At 51.3% G+C, this 18,489-nt stretch overlaps 2 protein-coding genes, 1 long non-coding RNA gene and 1 pseudogene across 3 annotated transcripts in view; 1 reads left to right on the top strand and 3 right to left on the bottom strand.

The window, feature by feature from the left end:
* LOC135405703 (uncharacterized) overlaps positions 1–18,489 on the bottom strand; it is a 553,771-nt gene that overhangs the window by 112,669 nt on the left and 422,613 nt on the right. The window lies entirely within an intron of this gene.
* The window catches only part of LOC135405250 (zinc finger protein 493-like), a 218,376-nt pseudogene that overhangs the window by 32,678 nt on the left and 167,209 nt on the right, over positions 1–18,489 (bottom strand).
* LOC135404625 (olfactory receptor 14J1-like) lies at positions 8,045–9,567 on the top strand. The gene has a single exon (XM_064639358.1). It carries the CDS (start codon positions 8,590–8,592, stop codon positions 9,565–9,567), a length of 978 nt encoding a protein of 325 aa, XP_064495428.1. The 5' UTR covers positions 8,045–8,589.
* LOC135405418 (olfactory receptor 14J1-like) lies at positions 16,295–17,307 on the bottom strand. Its single transcript, XM_064640114.1, has one exon. It carries the CDS (start codon positions 17,305–17,307, stop codon positions 16,336–16,338), a length of 972 nt encoding a protein of 323 aa, XP_064496184.1. The 3' UTR covers positions 16,295–16,335.

Genomic DNA, 18,489 nt, shown 5'->3' with positions numbered 1-18,489 from the left:
CCAGAATTCAGATATAGAATTTCAGAATTTTAAAGTTCCATTTCAGACTTCTTCAAAACTACAGAGAAAAATCCCACAGAGTAATTTTTAACTGTACACAGAACCAGCAAAAAAAGCAAAAGCACTTTTATGGCTGTCATGTTTAAGAAAGATCATCTCTGGTTTTGTCCCCAGCTAAAGATGGGAACAAAGCAGTGACTTGATTCCCTCTACATTTCAGCCTCAACAAGATCTTAAAAGAACCTTCATTTTCCCTCACTTAAGCTTTTTTTTTTTTTTCCCCTAATCTGGAAAGGTGATGAAAATGTGAGAGGGTGACAGAACTTTGCTGGAGGAACACAGAGTTCATTGCAAGCAGAGGAACTTCAAAGCTTCCTCAACTGAGCAAAGTGGCTCAAACCTTCAAACCCTGTCCCTTTACTCAAGTGCTTTATGATGACCAGGCTCACTTCCATAATCCAGATGCTTCAAGTGCAGAAAATACAGAATGACATGACAAAAAAACCCCAACAAACAACTCACAGACACTTGCCTTTGCTGACAGTTAATGAAAATGCCATTTTATTCTGAAAACTGTAGGGGCAGGAGTTGTCAAAAATAAAAAATATTAAAAAGTGAACTTTTTAGAAAAGCAGTGCAAATCACAGGAGTAAAGTAACATAAAAATTGATCCAATTCCTGGTACTTACATATATCTGGAAAATGGTTCTAAAGAGAAAATTCAAAGTGTGATTTTCCAAATGTCTCCTGTAGATTTTCACCAGGAATTTCAGCATCATTTTATTGTAGAATTCCTTCAACAGAAGAACCTAACTTGTCACATAAATAAGGTTGACTTTAATTACAGTACTGAAAAGTCCAGTTGATTTACACAGAATGAAAAGAAAAACCAAAACAAAAAACCCCAAGCATGAATACCATTGAGATTATATAAAAATGGCATACTTCATCTAAATTGTGTCCTTTTCTGTGTAAAACTGAAATTGTTCTAAAATAGGTTAATGTGATTGTAGGTAGTAATTTTCAATAATAATCTACAGCTACATTTCACATTACACATTTTCCCCATTTTTATATATTTTTCTTTCTTTTAGAAGTATAAGCAAGCTGCAGTTTTGCATCAGGAAATCTCCTCTACCACAGAGTTCTTCCCAGAGATCTTAAGCACAGCCTGGATCTCATGCCAAGGCTGAGGTTTTGGAAAGACCTGGAGTGAGACCTCTACAATGAGGTGAATTCCCTGCTCACAGAGGATCAATCAGCTCTTCCAAGCTGTTGTGCAGTTTTCCCTTTCTCACCTGGCTCTCCCTACGCCAGCAAAACCATCCATGTTCTCCCAGGCAACTCCAACTGCTGTTTGGATCTTCGTGTCCCAACTGTCTCGTGCAGCTCCAGAAGACAGAAAGCAACCCCAAAGCTGATCAGTGCAGGTGCCACATGTCTGCAGCATGGAAAGGGCCCAGCTGGAGCTGGGGGAGATCTGCCCAGCCCCAAAAGCACAGGGGGGGGAGGCAAAGGGAAGGAGGGAATCGGAAGAGAAGGACACAGTTGGAGTGTCACTGCCTGCTGGAAAAACTCCGCAGTTTGATGAGCAGGGACTTCCATTAAGCCTCAGTTTAAAGCAACCTTGAGGTGGCCCTTTATGATGTGTGGGGTCAGGCTGAGCCCCAGCTGGCTGCAGTTTAGGAAAGGGAGCAGCAAAGAGGGCACCTCTGTGCCTCCCACTGCCAGAGGCTGAAGACACAACTGTTCAGGAAGGAGACTCACTTCTCTCATCTCTTGCCATCCACAACATCCCCCCAAAACCAAGAACAGACACAGGGTGAGCTCACTGAGAGATGTGCTGAACAGCCTGGGAGAGGGAAGAAAAGGAGAAAGTAGCACTAATGAAAATGAAAATCAGTTCAATACTGCAGAGCTTAGGGAAGAATTCTGGTTTCATTAGAACAACTCCTAATTTTCCACATAGGCACTTTTGCAATCCTACCCTTGTATCCCCATGAAATCATCTTTCTGGACAAAAGGAACTGGAATGGACAATACACAGCTTGCCACTGACACTATTTAATTAGCTGGGTCACTGATGAGAGATGTAGGAGAGCTCTTTCCTCCTCCCTGTTCTATCCTGCTGTCCCCTTAAAGTGCCTCTAGAAAAGAAATGGTCACAATTTTTCATTTAAGAACTTTGTTTCAAACATTTCCTGCTCTTCATCAAAATCAGAGATTATATTATTCTGAAGTTAGATAGACATCATGCAAATGTTTGAGAATTTGGAATATATTTAAATGTGATTTTTTTCACAAGGAGCTTTTAATTTTTCTTTTCATTTTTAAATTCACATGAAGGGACATAAGGAAGTGTAAGAGAAGAAAAATGAAAAAGAAACAGAAGACATAGAATAAAACAAATCCCATTGGAAAAGAATCCTGGTGGAAAGAAGGAAAGAAGCAAAGAAGAGAAAAAGAAGAGAGAGAGAAGAAAGATGAGAGAGGAGAGAGTGAGAGAAAGAAAAGAGGGAAAGAAGAGAGAGAAAAGAGAGAGAGAAAAAGAAAGATGAGGAGGAGAGAGAATAACAACTGTTGTATCCAAAGGACTGAACTTTGTCATAAAGGAAATCTTTCAAAAAAAGTTTTATGATGTGACTCTCAATGCAATACTAAGCACAATGGAAAAACAAATCTGTCTCACAGGGAAAAATCTCATATATCCAGGCTTGATCTTTTCCCCAAATTAATTCTGACCTAACATCAGTTTGCTGTGTTTGCTGAATATTCATTCCTGTAAGGAGGTCTGTTGGCTTCAGTGATCCACTTGCATGAACAAATTCTTTCAGATGCAAATATAAGCTGTATGATAGGATTCCTACTTGTTTCCATGATTAGATCAGGGATCCTATGATGGGGTTCAACATCCAGTCCCAGAGGTGTTGCTGCCTAAACTAACAGTGGCTGAGATCCCCTGGCTGCAGGAACCATCTCCTGTAGAGATTGAACCAACAGCAGCAGCTACAGGTCCGTAGGGTCAATGTTGGCTGCTGGGAACAAGCCCAAGCCATAGGCAGAGGCAGTGCAGTATTCCATAGGCAGAGGCAGTGCAGTATTCCATAGGCAGAGGCAATGCACTATTCCATAGGCAGAGGCAGTGCAGTATTCCATAGGCAGAGGCAGTGCAGTATTCCATAGGCAGAGGCAATGCAGTATTCCATAGGCAGAGGCAGTGCAGTATTCCATAGGCAGAGGCAGTGCAGGATTCCATAGGCAGAGGCAGTGCAGTATTCCATAGGCAGAGGCAGTGCAGGATTCCATAGGCAGAGGCAGTGCAGGATTCCATAGGCAGAGGCAATGCAGTATTCCATAGGCAGAGGCAGTGCAGGATTCCATAGGCAGAGGCAATGCAGTATTCCATAGGCAGAGCCAATGCACTATTCCATAGGCAAACAGGGGGACAGGAAAGGGCAGGTGCTAAAGAGTCCAAAGCAAAATCTCACATCTTTCACTGCTGAACATTCCTGTGTTGTGCAAATCACACACAGAGCACATGAGAGCTTAAAGAAGCACTTCACTGCTCAGGCCATTCTTTTTTCAGAGTATCTTCCCTTTTTCATATCTTCTCTGAGCCTCACCTGATGCAACTTCAGGTCATTTCCTCTCTTCCTGTCACTAAAGGCTTTGCAGAAGAGACCAACCCCCATCCCTCTAAAACCTCCTTTCAGGTCACTGCAGAGAGCAATGAGGTCTCCCCTGAGCCTCCCCTTCTCCAGACTCAACAAGCCCAGTTCCCTCAGCCGTCCCTCAGCAGACATGTTTTCCAGAGCCTTCTCCAGCTCCGTTCCCTTCTCTGGACACGCTCCAGCCCCTCAAGGGCCTTTTGGCACTGAGGGGCCAGAACTGGACACAGCACTCCAGGTGGGGCCTCCCCAGTGCCCAGCACAGAGGGGCAATCAGTTCTCTGCTCCTGCTGGCCACACTCTTCTCCACAAAGGCCACGATGCCCTTGGCCTTCTTGCCCCCCTGGGGACACTCTGCCTCATATCCAGCCCCTGTCAAGCAGCACCCCCAAGTCCCTTCCTGCTGAGCAGCTCTCCAGCCCCTCTGTCCCCAGCCTGGAGCGTTCCAGGGGTTGTTGGGATCCAAGGGCAGGCCCTGACACTTGGCCTTATTGATCCAGCCTGTCCAGATCCCTCTGCAGAGCTGAAGTCTGACCACCAGCTGTCCAGGGTGTCAGTTCTGCTGCCCCCTCCTTCCTTCACTCAGAAAGGAAAGCTCCACCATTTTGGGGTCTCTGTGCCCAAGACGGCTCCGACCACCACATTCCCCACGAGTCACAGAATCATGGAATGGTTTGGGTGGGAAGGGACCTTAAAGAGCATCTCAGTCCAACCCCCTGCCATAGGCAGGGATACCTTCCATTAGACTCAGAGCTCAGAGCCCCATCCAACCTGGCCGTGAACACTTCCAGGGATGAGCAGCCAGAACTTCTCTGAGCAACCTGTGCCAGGATCTCACTACCATCACAGTCCAGAAATTCTTCCTAATATCCCATCTAACCCTTCCCTTTCTCACTGTGAAGCCATTCCCCTTGGCCTGTCACTCCAGGCCCTTGTAAATAGTCTCTCTCCATCTTTCTTGTTGGCTCCCTTCAGGCACTGCAAGGCCACAATTAGGTCACCCCAAAGCCTTCTCTTCTCCAGGCTGAACAATCCCAATTCTCTCAGCCTTTCCTCACAGCACAGCTGCTCCATCCCTCTGATCACTTTGATGGTCCCCTCTGCACTCGCTCCAGCAGGTCCATGTCCTTCCTGTGCTGGAGCCCAGAGCTGGAGGCAGCTCTGCAGGGGTGACAACATTACAGCCATGTGTGTTCCAGCAAGGACACTGTGGAACCTCCTGGAGTAAAGGGGCCATTGTGACACTGTAGGGCCTTCTGGAGCCAAAGGAACCCTGGGACACTGTGGAATCTCATGGAAACAAGGGAACATTGTGACAATGTGAAAACTCATGGAATTAAGAGGCCATTGTGATACTGCAAGGCCTCATGGAACCAAAGTAACCCTGGGAGACTGTGGAAACTCTTAGAACCAAGGGGCCATTGTCACAATGCAGGGCCTCGTGGAAACAGAGGAATCCTGGGACACTGTAGAACCTCATGGAACCAAGGGGCCACTGTGATATGTGGGGCCTCCTAGAACCAAAGGAGTTCTGAGACATTATGCAAACCCATGGAATCAAGGGTCCATTATCACACCACAGAGCCTTATGAAGCCAAAAGGACCCTGTGACTCTGTGGAACCTCATGGGATCTAGCGGCCATTCCGGTGGCTACTTCCAAAGCTTCACCTCCCTTTAGGCCTTGGAATTAAAGGCCTTCCTGTTTGGCACCAGTGGCAACATGTGTTGTGGCACCTTATGGGATTTTCCTGCTTTGGCAGTGTTTTGAGACAGTTCATTGTGCCCTTTAAGTCCTTCCATGTGCACACACACCCCACTCTCACCAGTGTCTGGCCCTCCAAAGAACACAAGCCCTGAGGATTTGTAGCTCCCACTCCAGTGGTTGGCACTTGGACCTCCCTACGTACCCAGAGCTCAGAGCTCCCTTGTGCCAGAAAGTTTAAAGAGATTGTGCCTCATTCTGCCAAGACAACCCTTGGAAAAAAGTGTCCCTCTGTGTTTCCTGGGATCAGAGCACTCTATTGTCATCTTCCAAAACCTTGGAGAGTTCCCAGAGATCTCCCAGGAGGGAATTTGGGGCCTCAAGCACATGACCCATATATAGAGGCTGAGGACTCAGGGGTCAGTGGTGTGAAGATTGAGGACAGTAGAGGAGTAGCCTGAGAGGTCTGGAAGGGGGGTGTCAGAGCTGGTGGAGCTTTTCTTCCTGTCAGAAAAAAGCCTAAGAAAAAACTAGTGCCACCAAGGGCAGCTGGGGTGGCCTAGACTGGTGACAAGAAGTAAGAACTTTCCCTCCAAGGTCAGTGTTGTGGTGCAATATGTCACAAAGAAGGAGTCTGGATGAGCCCAAGGCTTTGTGTGTGCAGGAAGAGCCAGGGAGGACGCAGAGATGTCAGTGCAGGAAGGTGCCAGCCAGGTGGGGCAGCCGGGGGGATGACGACAGCCTGCAGGGAAAGGGGCAGGGCATGGACACCGTAGGACAGCCTGGGCTGGAGAGGAGACAGGGGTGGGGAGAAGCTGAAAGGCCCTGACAGAGCCACCTTCTGCAGGTCTTTGGCCGGGGCTGCTGTCTGTGCCCCTGATGCCAGGAGGAGGGGAGTGCCCCTTGCAGCCCTGGGGCCTCATGGCCTCCTTGTCCCTGCTCAGCAGCCTGGCAGGTGCCATCCCATGGTCCTGCCCTTGGCATTGCACATCCCACAACCCAGTGCCCCAGGAAGAGCCCTGAGGAATGAGGCAGGGACAGGGGCTGGGGGTCAGGGCTTGGTCCTTTGGATTAAGAAAACAAGTCAAGGTTTATTCAGCATCAGAGCCACCTTTCCCTTGCTTGTCCATCCTTGTCATCACTGTCTGCACTTTTCTACTGTAACTGGAACCTGGGAACACTTTCTCATTTGTGTCCCTCAGTGAGACTCATTAGCACTACAAGAAACTTTAGTGTTTCAATCTCACTTTGACTTCTTGAGAAGTTGTTTGAACTTCCTCTCAGGGACTGAGTCTCATGTAAACAACACCAAACCCCCCTGAGGGTCATGAAATGCCTGGGGCTGTTGCTGTGCTGCTGAGCTGGGCCGGGCTCCTGGCACACAGGGAGCTCCTGGCAAGCAAGAAGAGCTTCAAAGAGACAGCTCTGCTGGTGAGCAGCTCCTCTGCACAGCCCAGCAGGGCTGAGGGCACTGCCTGCAGCACCCAGGGCACAGGAGAGAAGGCAGAGAGATGAGAGGCAGCCTGGGCTGGGAGGTGACTGAGCTCTCCCTAGGAGAGAAACCTGAATTCTCTGGCTGTAGGAAAGTGCAACTTCCCTTCCTGGAGGCATCTCCTAAAGCTGCCACATCCCACAGCTTCTAGGATCTTTCAGCCGGACTCTCCCAGTTGCTGCAGTGCAGGGGAAGTGGCCATATGGCAGAGCAGGGCAGGAGCTGCAGGCAGCAAGGGCAGACAGGAGAAGGGAGCAGGAGGTTCAAGGGATCCTGGGGTGGGAGGACAGGGCAGAGCTGCTCAGGGCAGGAACCTTGCCAGCCCTTTGCCACGGTCAGGCTGTGGCTGCAGAGCAGTGCAGGTGAGTTCCTGCAAGTGCCTCTCCCAGCTGCCAAATGGCAGCAGTGGCAGGAGCTGTCAGGATGGCTCTGCTGGATTTGCTGGGGTGCAGCAGGAGAAGCTGCTGCAGAGCAGGACTTGCTGCTGCCCCATCAGAGGCCCAGGGCCAGAAGGTTCCCTGTGCCAGGGCTGGCTGTGGGGTGGGAAGGTGGGGGTGCAGCCAGGGGTGCCCAGGGCTGTGGTGCAGAGCAGGGTCCTGCCCCCAGGGCTCTGTGTGCTGGGGCAGGGACTCTGCTGCCTGCCAGGGTCAGCTCTCAGCCCGGCCAAGGAGCTGCCACGGGGCTGGGGGAGAAGGGCTGTGGGGAAGGAACAACTCCTGGGAGGGCAGAGCAGGGCAGAGTCCTTCTGATCTCCAAAGTGTGCTGCAGGGATGAGGGCTGGTCACAGCTCCAGATCAAAGCAGGAAATTTCCCAGAAGGTATTTGCAAGAGGCACAGACAGACATGGGGTGCCTTAAAGAGAATGAACCAGTTCTTTCAGTGTTATACTCTGGGTTGTCTGGGTGCTGACTGTGACAGGGAAATTAATCTCTGAGCACAGGAGGAGACACTGAAACTTGAACTCTGTCAGATTAGAGGGGATTGAACCTGAGAGTATTAGTCATCAAGACTGTCTTATAGACAGCATCAGTGTCACTTTTCCAGCCTTCCCAGGGTTGCTCTGACATTGCCAGCAGAGCCTGGCCAGCCAGAGATGCCCCTGGGCAGTGCCCTGTGCTGCTGGGAGGGCTCTGCAGGGCAGAGCTGAGCCCCCAGGACTGGGATGGGCTCTGGCAGCACTGGCAGGGCCCAGCCCTGGGCCCAGGGAAGTAGCTGCTGGCAGGGACAGCTCCAGGCAGCAGAGCCCTGGGCAGGGAGTGGGGGGCAAGTGCCCCCAAGGCCTGGGGAGGGGGCGTTCAGGCAGCTCTGGGGGCCCTTCCCTGCAGCTCTGCTGGGCACTGTGTGCTGGGCCATAGAAATGAGGATTCCTGCAGTGGAAAAAAACCTTCTCCAGATGTGATGGTAAAAATAGAAAACACAGGTACAATTCTAAGTACAGAGTAAGCTTCTGCTCTGCAGCCCCAGCTCTTCTGAGTCATGGGTGTAGAGATGGAATTTTTGTAGTCAAGGTGGGTTATATCTGACATTCCTTGTGTGTGTGAGAACTCTACCAAAAAAATTCCATGTCCCACCACAGCAGAGCAAACCTGACTCCTTGGCAGTGCATTTGGTGACATGTGACACATCGATTTCTTTTAAAAATGGAGTGGCTTTTTCACAGAGGTCTGTCTTAACTGTTCCCTGTCTGTTCCTTTTTTGAAACAGACCCTGTGCTAAGGAACGGCAAATGTCCAACAGCAGCTCCATGCCCCAGTTCCTCCTCCTGGCATTCGCAGACAGGCGGGAGCTGCAGCTCCTGCACTTCTGGCTCTTCCTGGCCATCTCCCTGGTTGCCCTCCTGGCCAATGGCCTCATCCTCAGCGCCGTAGCCTGTGACCACCACCTGCACACCCCCATGGGCTTCTTCCTGCTCAACCTCTCCCTCACAGACCTGGGCTGCATCTGCACCACTGTCCCCAAAGCCATGCACAATTCCCTCCAGAACACCACAACCATCTCCTACATGGGATGTGCGGCACAGGTTTTTTCCTTTATGTTTCTCATCTCAGCAGAGGTTTCCCTCCTCACCATCATGTGCTACGACCGCTACGTTGCCATCTGCAAACCCCTGCACTACGGGACCCTCCTGGGCAGCAGAGCTTGTGCCCACATGGCAGCAGCTGCCTGGGCCACTGGGTTTCTCAATTCTCTGTTGCACACATCCAGTACATTTTCCCTGCCCCTGTGCCAGGGCAATGCCCTGGGTCAGTTCTTCTGTGAGGTTCCTCAGATTCTCAAGCTTTCGTGCTCCAAATCCTACCTCAGGGAACTTGGTCTTTTACTGGTTACTGCCTGTTTAGTGTTTGGTTGTTTTGTTTTCATTGTGTTCTCCTATGTACAGATCTTCAGGGCTGTGCTGAGGATCCCCTCTCAGCAGGGACGGCACAAAGCCTTTTCCACCTGCCTCCCTCACCTGGTCGTGGTCTCCCTGTTTGTCAGCACTGGCACATTTGCCTACCTGAAGCCTCCCTCCATCTCCTCCCCATCCCTGGATCTGGCACTATCAGTTCTGTACTCAGTGGTACCTCCAGCACTGAACCCCTTCATCTACAGCCTGAGGAACCAGGAGCTCAAGGATGCCCTGAGAAAAACGATGACTGGATGCTTTTCAGGAGCAATAAAGTGCCGTTTTCTGGTGCGTAGCATTCAGAATGGGACTCCTTAATGGCCCAGCCTTCCTGCTCAGGTCTTTCATGGAGGTCATCAGGTTCTTCTGGCAATAATTTTCTGTGCAATTAAATATTATTATGCATCTGCCTTCTAATTCAGTATCTAATCATTGAATTTGACCCAGAGATGTATAAATGATGAATTGTATTCTGACTATTTAAACAAAATAAAAGACCCTGCAGTGCCTTCTTTGTCCAAGACCCTTCTTCTTAGCTGTTCCTAAAGGACAGTACACTGCAGGACAGGGTGTATTTGCAAAGGGGAAGGGGACAATAATCCCAGCCCAGCAGCACTGCCAGGGAGCAGCAGGGCTTGGTCTTTGCAGAGCTGCTCTCTTGCCACTTCCACACTGTCCTCCTGAGCCCCTTTCTCGCTGTGAGGCCTCAGTGCTCTCTGAGCACAGTCCTGTGGGCTGGAAGCCTTTGGAGCACAGGCAGGGACAGGCCCTGGGAACTTGTGAAGCAGAGCTGGGCTCCCTTACAGCATCTCCAGGATGCTGTGGGATCTTCTGAGACCACTGCATGGACTGGGTCACTTCTTCTGTGACCTTGCTCCAGGGCTGGAATTCTCCTGTAGTGTCCCCGTGACACTCCTGCTCTCTGCTTTCCAGGTTTCATTTTTAGATCCAGTCTTCCCCTCCTGTTCACAGGGACATCCCGGGAGTGCTTCAGAGCTGCCATCCTGGGGCAGCTCCTGCCCAGTGTGGGCAGGCACATGGTCTCTCCAGCTGCTCCTCTCACCTCCCCAGTGCCACTGTTTTCTGCAGCCTTCTCATCCTTGCCCAGCACAGCCCTCCTGGCACAGTTGGACACAGCCCTTGTTCTACCCCCTCCTCAGGCACCTGCCCAACCCCCTCAGCTCCAGCCTGATGGCCAGAAACCTTCAGGGCAGGGAGGCACTGGGGAAAATGCTGAGCAAACCTTTCAGCTGCACTCAAATCCAATTGGAGGGGTTGGTCTCCAGGAAGAAATCCCTTCTCATTCTCCAGAACCACCAGGACAACCTGTGTTGCGTCCTGGGCACTTCTCTGGAACTTTGGGATATCGCAAAGGTTTTGTTTTCAGGGATATTGAGAAGGCTGGGCAGTGTCACTGAGAGACCTCTCCCAAACACTTGCAAAGGCCAGAGCCATCCCAGAGCTTCCTGGGGCCTTGGCAAAGGCAGACATGGAACCAGTCTGCAAACAGGGCAGCAAGGAGGGTTGGCAGAGTTCTAGAATGCTCAGGCTGGGAAGGGGATAGGGCAAGTCTTCCTGCAGCCATTCCCAGGCATGGGAAGGACAAGGCAGGACTGCAGAACCCCTGTGGGAGGGAATAGAGGATGTTGTGTGCCCAGACTTTATCAAGGCCCCTGACATGGTCTCCTGTGGTCTCCTTAGAGCCAGACTGGTGAGAGCTGGACTGAAGAAGTGGAAGATGTGCTGGGTGGGAAGTTGGCTGAATGAAGAGTGTCAAATAAAATCCATGGTACAAAGTCCTCTTGGCAGCAACTTCCTGATGAAATCCCCCAGTGACCAGCCCTTGAACACCACTATAGAACATCTTTATTATCTCTCTGTACGATGGGACAAAATGTATTTTCAAGTCCTTTGTGTATGATGGCAAATTTCTGGGAGCCCTTGAGCAACCTGTCCTGGTTTAAAGACACATATTGGGGTGGGAACTCCAATAAAATGAATTTGCTCCCCTTTTATTCCCCACCACTACAGGGAGACAAAATACAAGGAGGTATAAGTGAAAAAAATAACAGTTGACTGACAAGAAATATAACAGCAAAACCAGCAATACCAACAGAACTATTCAAAGCAACAGCAGAGAGAGAAATTGCCTCCTCTCTACCCATCTGCCCCAACTCCCTTTTGTAAATACAAACAGGGATCAACATGTGCCTCCTTTCCCCCTTTTCCTCCAGGGTAGAGAGGGGGCAAAGCAAACTCTGGAAAACTCTCTGCTCTGAGATCAGTTGTGCTGCCCAAGAACACGCTGACTCCAGAGGTGTCCAAGCGGGGCAGAGCCGGCGACTCCGGTCCGTGCGGCGGCGGGGGGGAGGCAGCAGCTCTGCTTGATTCCATGGAGTTCTGGGGAGGCACAGTGGGTGCCAGGAGACTCTTCAGTGTCACTATGGCCCCTTGGTTTCATGAGGATCTGAGATGTCTCAGAGTTCCTTTTGTTCCAAAGAGACCCCACATGTCACAATGGTCCCTTGGTTCCATGAGATTCCACAGTGTCCCTGCATTCCTTTGGTTCCATGAGGCCCTGCAGTGTCACAGGGCCACTTGATTCCATGACGTTACAAAGAATCAGAATGGCCCCTTGATTTAAGGCCAACTGCACATGGGGCTGCCTTAGGGGGTGTGTGGGCACCCAGACAAGGGAGTTTTCACCCCCTGGACTCAGCCCTGGGGTCACCACATCTGGACTGGTCTGTCTGTCTGTGAGGTTCCCCATTCTGGAGGAATGAGGAAGAACAGGAGAGGGTCTAGAGGAGATCTGACAGGATGGAGCTTTTCTCTGTATTGGAAATAGAATGAAATCTCCACAAAGAGTAGCATGGAAGGTTCAGAATGAAGGTGAGGAAAAAGAAATATCACTCAACAGGGACCCTTGTGCTGCAAGAGGTCACCCAGAGGGAGTCAGGATCAGCCCATGGCTTTGTGTTCCAGGGAACAGCCAGAGCTGGTGCAGAGACATCAGGGAGGGTCTGGAAATGCTGCTGGGAGGGGGTGGGAAAGCAGGAGGGGTGTGTGCAGCCTGCAAGGCCAGAGCAGCAGCAGGGCCAGGGCAGGACAGCCTGCAGGAGAGATGGCCAAGGGCTCTGGCAGGGCTGCAAGGCCCAAAGGCACCCAGGCCTTTGTCCCCTTGCCTCTGGCAGCTGCCTCTGCCACTCAGGCCACCACAACCAACTTGCCTGGCAGGTTCTGCCCTTGGTTTCTGCCTCGCCCCTCCCTCAGGAGCCTGGCAGGGGTTACCCAGTTTTGGCCTTTGTTGTTCCTCCCCCTCCCATCCCAGTGCCCCCCAAACAGCCCTGAGCCAGCCGGGAGGGACAGGATCTGCTGGGCCAGGGCCTGGGGCTCAGGCCTTGGCCTTTGTGCTCCACAAAACCAAGGCAGGCTTTGCTCAGCATTGCAGGGGCCCGCCCAGAGCCTTTGTCTGCCTGCACTCCTGGCCTCCAAGGAGCTGCTCCAAGGAGTCCCTGGGGAGGCTTTGTCAGGGCCTGCCCTCAGTGGGGCCCAGCAATGCTTCAAGGCACTTGGAGTTGGGCTTCTGACTTCTTCAGCAGCTGCTTCAATTTTCTCTCAGTACCTCAGGATCATGGGCTGGGCTGCAAACACACCGTGGGGCTCATTAAAATGCAGAAATCCCTCAGGATCTCTTTGTGTTCCTTTAATTGTCTTCAAGGCAATTTCAAAACAAGTATTCAAAATTTGTACTTTTTTTTTTTAATTCAAGGATGGATATTTTTAAGTTCAGACAAGAGGTGACAGAGGTGTTCTCCAAGTGATCTTGATGCTGAGTGTCTCCTCAGGAGATCCACACTGACCCTGGATGATCAACCTTGCTCCTCACCCCCCAACCTCACCAGTTCCGACATGGCCCATCTTGCACTGACAGCTGATGCAGCTCCAAACACACTGTGGGACCCATTAAAACATTGAAAAACGAATTATTTTTCTTTCTTTAATTGTCTTCAAGACATCAACAACTAATTGGAGTTGTTTTGTAGTTTAGCTAAGGAGGAAAATTTTAAAGTGGAAGTCATGAAAAATATATTTTTTGATGAAAGAGAATGATTTACACAGAGCCTTGGAATGCAAGAGGGTCAGGATGCAAAGGATTTGGACACAAATATAAGGGGGCAAAAGAGATTACTAGCATTTAATTATTGACCAGTTTGACAGTTATCAAGTGATTCAATAGCATTTGCCACAATTTTAACAGTGACTGAATTATAGATTCACAAGAACAACATTCCCACCACAGTCAATTCACACTCAGACCCAGGCAGAGATGTGTGGACACATCAATAGCTGGGTGTGGAAAGGTCCCTCTCCAAAATTCTCCTTGTTGTCAGGGAAACACTGCCACAAATCCCTTTGTGTTTCCCACCAGACCAGGGTCACAGATGGAGGAGTGTTTGTTGAGGGGCATCAGAATTGTCCTGGGCATTAGCGAGGGTCTTTGGAGTGTTGGAAACTGGAGGGTTCCCGAGCTGGGAGAGGCTGCCAGAAGTGTCCCACTGAGAGGGAGGTGCTGGGGAGTTGCCAGGGCCTCCCTCAGCCCCCCTGGTTGTGGGCTCCCAAGGGGACTGGCTTTAGTTATCTGCTGAATTTCCATCCTGGTGTCAGGAATGACTGGAGTTTCCAAACTATTTGGGAATTGCATCCAAACTGTTCCATTTGGGTTACGATTCGTGTAGGGAATGTTCCAAGGTTTTCATGAGGTGACTCATTATCCTGTGTTCCCCAACTGCTCTTACACCCATCCCAGTCAGCTGGATGGTTTATTGACAGTGTGTCCCGAGGGGCAGCACCTCTGATGCCATAGAAAGCCCTCCCCTGAAATAGGAAACCTTTGGAATTCAGGAGGTGTTCCAGTGGAGCATGACAATGAACAGCAATTTTCCTAAAGCCCAGACCCCAGCAGAACAAAGCCAGGCCCCCTCAGTGGCAGAGCAAAGGTCCCCCATCCCTGTGTCCCTGTGGCCGCTGAGGCGGCAGCGCAGGCCCGAGGCGGTGCCGGGTCCCGGTGCAGCCGGGGCAGAGCGGCGGCTGCGCGAGCGGCAACCCCGGCGGTGAGTGCGGCAGCCCCGTGGGAGCGGCGGCTCCGGGCACAGACACCGGCGGCAGCCGCTGTGGCTCCTGGAACCGAGTGGCCATTGGGACACTGCAGGGCCTCCTGGAATCCAGGGGCCGGTGGGACACTGGGGAGCCTCTTGGAGCCAAGGGAACCCTGGGATGTTTTGGAACATCCTGGAATCAAGGAGCCATTGTGACACTGCAGGGCCTCATGGAACCAAAGGAGGTCTCAGAATTTTTGCAACCTCATGGAATCAAGGGGCCATTTCTGGCAGGATGCTCTGCTCTGACAATACCTAAACAATGGTCAGAGAATGCAAACAATGCACACTGTGATGAGTTACTGCTGCTGTCAAGGTGCTGTTTTTAATGTTGAATTATTCTAAACCCAAAATGGTTCCTGAAACTTCAAACACACATCCTGCTTTTTGAAGCAAGATTTGACAGAGAAGCTGCTCCCTGGCCTGCAAATATGTCTGGCAGTCAAACCCTTGATAACTATAAAAGCCCCGTCATGGGACAGATTCTTCCACAGACTTCCTTGAAGTGTGTGGAGCTTCTGCCATGAAGCAGGGACAGCTCTTCATGGTCGCTGCCCAGGGGTTAAGTGAAAGAGAGAGAACTACTCCGTCCTTGTGTGATGAGTTACCTCAATCTCTGCTTCAGGATTGTTTCTTTTTGCTGGCTTTGATCCAACTGCTTTAATAGAATGACTTTGATAGACTCCAGTGTCCTATCTTACACTATACTACTAGGGGGTTTTGGCTTTTATACTGTGCAGGAAATAATTCTGTTTAAGGTCTTTCATCTGTTCACTTGTCTGATCAATTTTTTGTTCATTTGTCATAATAAATAAATTAATTTTATTGAAATATTTCTGATTTGCCATCACTAAAACCTGCAGGACAAAGTGATTGAATCACACTTCTAAAATTCCTTCAATCTAAACCAAAATCTGAGCCTGAGATTGTATCCAGCCACCCCCAGGCTCCTCTCTGAGAAGGAATTTGGAAAGCAAGGGGGTCCTTTCTGCCCCTCGTAGCTCAACGAGACGGCTTCTGCCATCAACTTTGTCTAAGCCTTCCACCCCCCCAGCCCCAAGCCGTGACACAGGGGCATGTCTTGTGCGTGCAGTGCAAACATGGACTCCTGAGCTGGTCATTTGATGTCCCTCCTTGGAGGGAAGAACAAGCCCAATGGCCTGGGGTGAGAGGCCAGTGCTGGGAGCGGCGCTGGCTGTGCCAGGGCACTGCTGGGTGCCCCCACCCTGAGCACTCCCACCCTTGTGCTGGTCACTGCTGTTTTCCTCTGCAGGGCGTTGTGTTGGGCACATCCTGGAGAGCAAAGTGGAAAGCAGATGAAAGCTTTGAGGCCCTGGCCTGAGGAGATGCCCCTGCAGGATGGCAGTGCTGCTGCAGAGGTCAGCTCTGTGCCAGCAGTGCCCGTGGCTGTCCCTGCCTGCAGTCCCTGGACAGTCCTGCAGCAGGACTGGGACCGACTGCCAGAGCACTGAGGCCTCCAACAACACAGGGCTCTGCAGGACAGTGTGGAAGGGAAGGGAGAGGAGGCCACGGAGGAGAAGGGCTGCTGCTCCCTGGCAGTGCTGCTCTGCTGGGACTCTTTTCTGGCCCAGCTCTGCACAGAGGCCCCGACCCTGCAGCTGCAGAGAAGTCAGAGAGGAAAGATGTCAGGCAAACAAGCCAATGCAGAGTTCTTTATTTGGTTGAAGCACACAGTGAGTACAATTGCCAATTTGTACAGCCTGTGGGCCAGGCTAGAAAGGCAAACACAGAATTGAAAATGGTGTTTATATATATATACTTTTTTATATATATCTTTATTTATATCTTTATACATATAAAGATTTTTTGATGTGAACAAATTCTCACGAAAATAACACCCCTACCAGGAGTAAAAAATAGAGAAGATATGGTGGGCCTTTAATGAAGTACATAAAAGGATTGGCCTTTAATGAGGTACATAACATGGAGAAGAAGGAGAGTTTATTGCTTCTGAAAAACACCCAGTTATGAGTTTCCTCATGGCATCCTTGAGCTCCTGGTTCCTCAGGCTGTAGATGAGGGGGTTCAGTGTTGGAGACACCACTGAGTACATGAGTGACACAATAAGATCCAGGGATGGGGAGGAGATGGAGGGGGGCTTCAGGTAGGAAAAGAATAACGTGCTGAGGAACAGGGAGACCACGGCCAGGTGAGGGAGGCACGTGGAAAAGGCTTTGTGCCGTCCCTGCTGAGAGGGGATCCTCAGCACAGCCCTGAAGATCTGCACGTAGGAGAAAACAATGAAAATGAAACACCCAATCATTAAACAGGCACTAAACACAATAAGCCCAAGTTCCCTGAGGTAGCCTGAGTGTGAGCAGGAGAGCTTGAGGATGTGTGGGATTTCACAGAAGAACTGGTCCAGGGCATTGCCCTGGCACAGGGGCAGGGAAAATGTACTGGGTGTGTGCAGCAGAGCAATGAGAAACCCAGCAGTCCAGGCAGCTGCTGCCATGTGGGCACAAGCTCTGCTGCCCAGGAGGGTCCCGTAGTGCAGGGGTTTGCAGATGGCAACGTAGCGGTCGTAGCACATGATGGTCAGGAGGGAAAACTCTGCTCTAAGAAAGATTATGTAGACAAAAACCTGTGCAGCACATCCTGTGTAGGTGATGGTTCTGGTGTTCCAGAGGAAATTGTGCATGGCTTTGGGGACAGTGGTGCAGATGCAGCCCAGGTCTGTGAGGGAGAGGTTGAGCAGAAAAAAGTACCTGGGGGTGTGCAGGTGGTGGTCACAGGCTACGGCGCTGAGGATGAGGCCATTGCCCAGGAGGGCAGCCAGGGAGATGGCCAGGAAGAGCCAGAAGTGCAGGAGCTGCAGCTCCCGCCTGTCTGCCAATGCCAGGAGGAGGAACTGGGGCATGGAGCTGCTGTTGGACATTTGTTGCCTCAGGGTATAGTTTTCTGTTGAGGTAAAAAAGGCAGAACTGAATTAGGACAGACTCAATCAGCAAAACATCTTGCATGTCTCATAGCAATTCAACATTCAGGGCCTCTTTTCAGGAAGATCTCTCTGCATCCCGCTCCCTGAGCTCTGGGTTTTCCTGGCTGAAGGGGGCACTGAGAGCAGGGACCCTGGAATGGGCTCCCGAGGAATCCTTCTTGCTGTGCAGTGAGAGGCAGCTTGGAGCAGAGGGTGACCTCCAATTAAATGCACTTGTGATGTATCAAAGTGTTTCCAGAACTGCTGGTCACAGTTTGCCAAGTGCAGAACAGAGGGAGGGGATTTGGGGGACTTGATTTTGTTCCAGTTCCTCTTGCCAGGAGGAGTTTGGATGGTTGAAATTTCTGACATTTCTGATGTGCTCCAAGTGAAATCTTGTGAGTCCTGAGAGGCAAAGGACGGTCTCTTGGTGCAGAGACAAGAGCTGGCCCAAACCCCACAGTGGCTCCAAAAACCCACTGGTGAGAACAAGGAGAGCCCAGGATGCAGGGGGTGGCAGTGAAATGCCACAATGCTGCTGCCAAGGGAGGAGGGACACAGAGAGACAGCTGGAAATCAGGGCCTTGTCCTTGCCTGGGCTCTGGCTGCTGCAGGGCAATGCACAGCCCAGCCCCCGTGGGCCTGAGGGCACAGGCTCTGCTTAGGCTGGGAAAGGAGCCCAGGCAGGAGCTGCTCAGGGAAGGGGTCTGTGCCACAGGGACAGCAGGGAGGGGCCCACATCCCCCTGCCCAGCCCTTGTGGCAGCAGCTGCCTGTCCCTGCCTGCCTGTCTCTGGGTGAGGAGCTGTTCCTGCCAGCAGCCCCTCCCTGTGCCCAGCTCAGCTCCCTGCCAGTGCTGCCAGAGCCATCCCCAGCCCAGTGCCCAGGGGCAGCTCTGCCTGGGCAGGGGCTGCAGAGCAGATCCCAGACAGCCTGTGGTGGCTGGGAAGGGGGAGGTGTTCTGGGGGGATGTGCTTCCTGAGAAGGGGCCCTGGAAATGGCAGGAGGTGGAGCTGAAGCTGTGAGGAGCCCTGAGCCTGCAGCTGAAGGGCCCTGCCCAGCCCTGCCCTGCCCTGAGGGGTCACTCCTTCCACCCCCCCCTCTCCCTGCAGGGCGGTGGCAGCTCCTTGGCCGGGCTGAG

Source organism: Pseudopipra pipra, chromosome W (genome assembly GCF_036250125.1).
Source record: "Pseudopipra pipra isolate bDixPip1 chromosome W, bDixPip1.hap1, whole genome shotgun sequence".
NCBI lineage: Eukaryota > Metazoa > Chordata > Aves > Passeriformes > Pipridae > Pseudopipra > Pseudopipra pipra.
Note: the sequence above shows the minus strand (reverse complement) of the source record. Positions and strands in the feature narration are given on the sequence as shown.

Coding starts and splice junctions, on each gene's coding strand:
- LOC135405418 (XM_064640114.1), bottom strand. CDS start 17,307: ATGTCCAACAGCAGCTCCATGCCCCAGTTCCTCCTCCTGGCATTGGCA.
- LOC135404625 (XM_064639358.1), top strand. CDS start 8,590: ATGTCCAACAGCAGCTCCATGCCCCAGTTCCTCCTCCTGGCATTCGCA.